Here is a 7160-nt window from a genome sequence, read left to right as displayed (position 1 = left end):
GGACCCCTTGACATCCACCCAGTGGGCTCAGGGGCCGGGTGCAGGGGTACGGGGCCTGTTGGGGTGGTGGGACTCAGCCGGGACTCATAGCAGAGTCCGTGCACGCTGGGGCCTGTGGCTGCAGGTGCGGCACACGGATGTCGTGCCGTCCCAGAAGCACCTTTCAGTTATTTTCCCAAGGGAATTTCAGTCCCCATTGAAAAGAACATTCGTCCCAGTCTGCTCCAAGCCCTGGCGCACTGCTGTTGGCCTGGTGGTCTGGTGGAGGGGCCTGTGCTGGGCGGGGCCGGGGGCAGGTGCCGTCCTGGGGCTGGCTCCCTGGGGACAGGAGCTTCCTGCAGAGCCTGGCTGCTGGTGACGGGCGCCCCTTCCGCCCCAGGAGATCATCCTGAAGCGGGCGGCTGACATCGCAGAGGCGTTGTACAGCGTCCCTCGCAATCACAACCAGATCCCCACGCTGGGCAACACCCCCGCGCACACGGGCATGATGGGCGTGAACTCCTTCAGCAGCCAGCTGGCTGTGAACGTGTCGGAGACGTCGCAAGCCAACGACCAAGGTAGGCGGCTGGGTGGGGCACACCCCTGCCCTGATCCCCTGCCCTGTCCCCCAGCGTGGGGCGGGTGAGGCTTGGCTACAGCTAGCTTGCCCCGAGTCCAGCGGGGTTGTGGACAGCACTTGGCCTCGGTGGCTCTGCCCACAACTACCGTGCAGAAAGCAGAGGACCCAGAACCCATTAGCAGCCGCGTCAGCTTCCACTCAGGTTATGGTGTTTGCTAGACGTTTATTTGTAAGCAACTCGGCTTTCCTGAAAGGCTGGGGTGAGCCATAGGGCAGCGGTGACCTGGTCAGCCGGTGGGACCCTCCTTGGGTGTGCTGTGTGGGCGGGGCTTGAACAGATGTGAAGAAATGCCTGCCTCTCCCACCCGGGGCAGCTGGGGGGGGGAGGCGCAGCACCTACTATGAGTCAATTCCTTGAGTCCATTTCAGGTCCCCTTTGAACACACCTGGGCAGGTAGCAATCCCAGAGACAGTGCAGCGGTGCAGCTGGGCCTGCATGCACGCACACCCCTCGCGGGAGGGCAGCGCTGCCCCTCCCCCCTCCCCACTTAAGAGTAAGAGCAGTCTGGAAATGAAGACCCCTGAACAGCCTTTCATGGGGCATTATGGCCACAAACAAGCCGTCTCTGTCAGCCATGGCATTTGAAGGTCTGCAGAGGTGGAAAGTTCACCTAGTGGGGGGCAGACTGGGAGTCCAGGCTGCTGGTAATTGCTCCTAAAGAGAACCGTAGGAGCCGCTGACGGCCAGATCGAAGCCGGGCTGGCAGACACAGGCCGGGCCCGGCAAAGACAGGCGCAGGGGTTGGCGTGACGAGGTTGGCGGAGCTGCCAGGGTGCAGGGGCTTCCGTGCAGCGTGAGGTCAATACAAATGTTTCCTCTAGGATAGAGGTTTGCGGGGAAACCCCCCCCAAGTGTCTCTCCCTGATAATAATGTTATTTTTGGCCGGGGGGGGATTTTAACAGTCGGCTACAGTCGCAATACGAGCAGCGTGTCCCCGCGAGGCTACGCGCCCAGCAGTACCCCCCAGCAGTCCAATTACAACACAGTCAGCACTAGCATGAATGGATATGGAAGTGGCGCCATGGCCAATCTAGGGGTCCCTGGCTCGCCTGGATTTCTTAATGGCTCCTCCGCTAACTCTCCCTACGGCAGTAAGTGTCTGTTTTTGTCACACGTCATCACACAGATTCATTTTCACTGCAAAGTCAAATGTGTGCCTTGCTTGGATGTTCTGTGATGTGAGCTACTGGACACAAGGAAGGGTGGCTGTGGAGGCTGGGCACCCGCGTGGCGACAGTAAAGTGACCGCCCACGGGCCCCGCGAGACCCAATCGGAACGGAGCGGGGCCGCCCCATTGGAGCCCAGTCTGACACGCGCGTGTGCCTGTTGCCCAGAGAGGGGCCACGCCAGAGACGTGGCGCGCTCGTGCCGCGGCCCCCGGCGGGCTCCCTGCGCCGTGCCGCCCGCACGCGCCGCGCGTCCTGACCGTGTTTGCTTTGTTGCAGTAGTGCCGTCCAGCCCCACCATGGCAGCCTCTTCGGTCACCCTCCCTTCAAACTGTAGCGGTGCGCACGGCATTTTCTCATTCTCACCTGCCAATGTCATCTCCGCAGTGAAACAAAAGAGCGCGTTTGCGCCCGTGGTCCGGCCGCAAGCTTCTCCTCCTCCTTCCTGCACCAGCGCCAACGGGAACGGGCTCCAAGGTGAGGGGTGCGTGCGGCCAGAGGCCGGGCCGGGGAGGGGGGGGTGCTCCTGGTGTCCTGGCGGGACTGTCCCCAGTGGCCTCCGGGGGGCAGGCCGGGCCCCACCACTGGGGGTGGAGGCCAGTGCTGGGCGTGTCCCTGGGGGCGGGGGCTCTGGCCCCGCCTTTGGGCACCTTCTCTGAGTCCGTGCATGCTCCCTGTGTCCACCAGGAAGCAGCCCCGCCCCCCCCCACTCATGGAGATGACTCCCACATTCTTCCTCTTGGGTGAGGAGGGCCCGTCCTCAGCCTCCCAACAGAGCCCGAGCGCCCTCGTGGTGCCGGCGCCACGTGGGGCGGAGCAGGCGTGTGGTTGGTGGAGCAGGGTCTGCGCTCAGCCCCTTTCTGCAGCCTGGCCTCCAGGGCCGGGGCTCCCACAGCCCGAGCCCCGGGGTGGTAGCCTGCTGATGCCCGAGGCAGCAGAGTCGCCCAGGACGGGGACGAAGGGCCTCGTGCTGCCCGCGGGCCCATCTCAAAGCAGCCTGCCCTCCTTTGCTGGGGGTACCAGACCAGGGGCCCGCCCGCCGTCCCTGGGGAGGGCAGCGGACCCAGGCCCCTGGCGCTCGCCCAGGGCTGGTCCCTCTGGGTCCCCCTGGGCAGCGGCTGTGCTGGGCAGCAGGCAGGGCCACGTGAGTGCCCCAGCTTGCACGAGGCTCTCAGGATGCCCTGAGGCCCACAGGCACTGAGAGTAAGTGGCCGTCATCTGGCCTCTTTCAGACACCTTTGGTATATGCTCCTCCTGGTGAAAAACAAACCCAGTAACTCCTTTAAACACATGAATCCGTTCCACCAGTATTTACTGAGCGCCTACTATGTGCCAGGCTCTCTGCTGAGTGCTGAGGACGCTACCGTGGAGAAGACAAACTGGCCCTTTTGTGAAGTCGGTGGCATATTTCACTTTGATGAACTAATGCTCAAAAAAGGAACTGGAAAGGTATCAGTGATTTGAAATAATTGTCTTCACCACCTCTGTCAGTGTGTGCGGGGGACGCCCAGGCCCCCGGGCACTGCCGCTGGGCCCCTGGCTGGCAGCGGCCACCGGCCCAGAGCCGCTTCCCAGGCCAGTGCCTCGGCCCGTCCGCCGCCCGAGCAGTGCCGGGGCCGGTGACAGCTTAGGGCCACACGGCCGTGGGCACACGCATGGGGCCTCCAGACCCTAGCGTTGTAACGGTGAGTCGGGGATAAATTAGTAGTGTTGAAATTAATGAGCTGAGAAATTGAAGCCCGCGTCACTGCACGAACAGACGTATTAATGGGTTACACATAATTAACAAGGACCATCCTTCTGACAAAAGCCAAACAACACTAAAGTAAAAGATTGTAAGCTACATCCGCGCCAGGACCCCACCGGACGGCGTGCCCGGCACTGGGCTCTCTCTCTCGTTCTGAGAAGAGAAAAAACAGCTCCCCGAGGCCCAGCTGTGACTCGGTCTCCTTGGGGCCCCCCCTCCCCCGGCCTGGAGGGGGCAGCGCAGGGGGCTGTGCAGCGGCTTTGACCGTGGAGGGCCTGCGACTCACCTTTACGATACTGAGTGACCCGCAGAGGGGAGATGGAGGCGTGTGCAGCTGGCACCTAGGGAGAGAGGGCAGGTTGGATCGTGTCTGTGGGCAGAGTGGCCCCTGGGGAGTCTGGGCCTCCATCTGCCGCACACAAGCCACTGAGGGGTGTGGGAAGCTCTGCCTTCCCGTGCAGAAGGGCCAGCCGCAGGAGCCTCCCAGGCGGGCCGCGGGGCTCCGTCCCATGGTGCACCCCATCCCCGAAAGTAGGTCCCCCGGGCCGTACCCACGGCCGAGGCTGGTTACTGGAGGGCCGTGCGGAGACCCAGGGAGGAAAGAAAGCACACAGAGAAGGCCGGGCCCGCCCCGCCTGCCCCGCCCGGCCCGCCCGGTAACCGGCCCGTCTCTCTCTTGCAGCTATGTCTGGGCTGGTAGTCCCGCCAATGTGAGGGGCCTTTGTTTACCTTCCGCAGCGCCCAGCATCCCGGGACGGACTTCAGGGGACGCGTTTCGTGTACTGAGACACGCGGGTGAAGGCAGCATCTTCAAATACGTCGGCAGCCGTCGAAGTGCGACGAGAGACTTGGTTTAAAGATTTTATTTAAACTGTTAAGAACCGACATGCAAACAGCCTACTTCCTCATGAACAATTCCATTTTACTGACCGAACTTTTCCCACATTTTCACACTTGTCAGTCCTGGAGAACAAGGAAAGCAAAGCGACGCCTATTTTGTACCGAGTTTCTGACCCCGTCTTGGCCCTGTCTAGTCCCTGCTGTGTGTGGGGAGGAGCTTTGTGAGTGCCCCATTCCGGCTGTCGCGGGACGCTGGCGAATACGCTTCCACACATTTCCCTGTGCTCGTCCTTAGATTCACAACGGTTGTGCATTCTCTATAATGTGAAATATTTTTTTGTGGTGAACAAGGGGGCCAAGGAGGTATGAGCCATCGGACTGGAAGAGAGGATGACTATACGGTTAGGATCTGGGGTGGCGGGGGGGAGGGCGGGCTTACCATTGCTTACCTTCATCTTAATGAAATGGAACTTTGTAACTTATTGTAGTTAGAAATTGTAACTTTGATATTGAACTCTCTTGCCTTCAACAAGCACACTGACAGAGGGAAAAAATGCTACTGTCTGTTGGTTAAAATATTCTTTCACTGCTAGAGCTTCCTGTTACGCAAGCGTGATCTGCGACATCTTTTCCACTTTTGCTAGTACTGTATACGATTGCAATCTTAGGCTACTGTGAGGTCCATGTTTCTTGTACCAGAAATTGTCCTTTCGACTTCTAGATCCTTCTTCCCTAATGTGTTTTGTATGTGGTTATAAAATTGTAGACTTTTGTGATTTTGCCAAAGTTGTAGCTAAATATTTATACACTTGTCTTGAATTTTTTTCAGATTCACTTAAATATTTAGGAAAAAAAAACCAAGTTTTATTCCTTATGTGTCTTATAAGGAATAAAATGGTCTCATTCAACACTTTTCCATGAACACTTGCAGTTGCTGAGGGACTTTATTTTGTAACATATCAATTATAAATATTGTATTTATCGTCGGAGATTTTGTACATTGCTTTTCCCGCCACCTTCTTTTCCTTTTGCCTCGTCCGCGTTGGCCTTGGGTCACGGCCTGGTGTCGCGGTGCTGGGAGGCGCGTCCAAGGACCGTCTCTTTCATCTGTTTCGTCAAAATGAACCAGTGTCACTGCTTTCATTTGTACGTAAGACATTTGCTATTGTTTAGACTTTCCATCCTTTTTTTTTTATTTTGAGGAAAAGTCAAATTCATTGTTTATTTTTATATTATTTTTAAGTTATCTGAACAAATACTTTTGAAGAAACACTTCGTTGTATAGTCGAAGCGGAACGGTGCCGTGCCGGTTCCGAGTAGAGCCCGTGCATGTGGGGCGGCCGAGAGCAGGCAGCACTGTTTGGGGCTGTGTCCTCATTTCATTTTATCTTTTGGTAGAATGTAAAGAAGTCATTTTAGCTGCCACCCATGACTTTTGCCACATAGCTGAACTGTGTTTACTGGAAAAATTCAGAGGCCTAAAGTTTAAAATAAAATTTACTTCTGATGTTTTAATTAAAATGTCTGCCACATGAACTTTTCTGATGCCTTAAAAGTGGACTTCTCCCCAGAACCTTTGTGCTGTTGGTCCCCAGGCCTGCACCGCAGCTGCGAACCCGCTCGCGCTGGGAGCGATGCAGAGCGCGCACACACATGCACACGCACACACAGACACACACACACAAAAGCACAAACCTGGTAACTCCCGTGTGGCCCCGAGCCTCTGCGTCAGATGCTGCTGCGTTCTGCCGCCCCACCTTGCTCCGCTGTCCTACCCTCCCCAGAGGGGTGGGGGGTTGAAAATGGCCCCGGCTTTCCTTTTTTTTTTTTTGTGAACGATACTTTTGTGTGGGGTCGGGCTGCATAGTGCGGCTGCCCCTGTGGCGCCGGGGCCCCGCTCCTGCCAAACCTGCTGCGAGGCCAGGAGGGGCTGCGTTTTCTCCCCTTTGTGTTCCTTGCCCTGCAGACGTGGCAAATGCCAGGCAAGCTGCAGCAGACATCAAATTGAAAACAAAAAGGAGGGACTTTTAAAACATGTTCTTGACAAAAAGCAAAACGATGCACAACTTAGAAGAGTGTTCCCTCCAGGGACTAAGTAAACAGAGTGTCCCCAGTGGTCAGCAGGCCCCGCGTTGGCCCCGAGTGGCTGGGGGGGCTTAGCTCCGTGGAAAAGGAAGTGACCCTGCAGCTCAGTTGCTCCGCTTCATTCTGTGTTGGTTGGGGGCTGGGCCGGGAACGCGCCCCCGCTGGCCAGGCGCTCACCTGCCCTCCATCTGTGTCCAGAGCAGTCAGTCAACGCCTCACCGTCTCAGAACCGAGTGCTTCACTAAATGGTAGAGTTTGCTGTTAAAGACCCTACGATAAGATTGTTTTATCTGTACATTTTTTCAGATATTTAACTGTATAAAAATGTTCATTTTACACAATATTTAATTAAAGTATTTCTTGTCTGTGAATTTCACTCTGGGTGATTTCATGTCTTGATTACCAGCACGACGGGCCGGAAACGCGTGTGGCGGTCCCAGCAGGGACGGTGTCGATGCGCCTTGGGTTCGAGAGCCGCCTCTGGGCCGGGACAGGGTGACTCGCACAAAAACCTCCCGCAAAGGGACCGATCGCAAACACTAGCCGAGCCTGCAGAGAGAGATTCTTGCAGTGACTTAGACGGCTCTGGTCCCTGAGGGGCTACGTGTGTTTGTGGCCCATCTGCCAGATGTGGGCGCAGCCACAAGGGGGACTTACACAATCGCCAGGCCCCCCGGGGGGGGGGCAGTGGGGTGAGGTG

At 57.3% G+C, this 7160-nt stretch overlaps 1 protein-coding gene across 14 annotated transcripts in view; it reads left to right on the top strand.

The window, feature by feature from the left end:
- The window catches only part of EBF3 (EBF transcription factor 3), a 108751-nt gene extending 101915 nt beyond the window's left edge, over positions 1 to 6836 (top strand). For 4 of the 14 annotated variants that reach the window (XM_053668496.1, XM_037159167.2, XM_037159166.2 and 1 more), the window contains 5 exons: positions 380 to 557; positions 1524 to 1712; positions 2068 to 2265; positions 3125 to 3237; positions 4218 to 6836. In XM_053668496.1, coding sequence (XP_053524471.1) covers positions 380 to 557; positions 1524 to 1712; positions 2068 to 2265; positions 3125 to 3237; positions 4218 to 4235 — 696 coding nt within the window. In that variant the 3' untranslated portion in view covers positions 4236 to 6836. The remainder of the gene's footprint in view (positions 1 to 379; positions 558 to 1523; positions 1713 to 2067; positions 2266 to 3124; positions 3238 to 4217) is intronic. The other 10 variants (XM_037159171.2, XM_037159169.2, XM_037159175.2 and 7 more) reach the window with 6 other exon arrangements.
- The last annotated feature ends 324 nt before the right edge of the window (positions 6837 to 7160 follow it).

This window comes from Artibeus jamaicensis, unplaced genomic scaffold (assembly GCF_021234435.1).
Source record: "Artibeus jamaicensis isolate MK-2021 breed Jamaican fruit bat unplaced genomic scaffold, CSHL_Jam_final contig_490, whole genome shotgun sequence".
NCBI lineage: Eukaryota > Metazoa > Chordata > Mammalia > Chiroptera > Phyllostomidae > Artibeus > Artibeus jamaicensis.
This window is presented reverse-complemented; position numbering and strand designations above follow the sequence as displayed.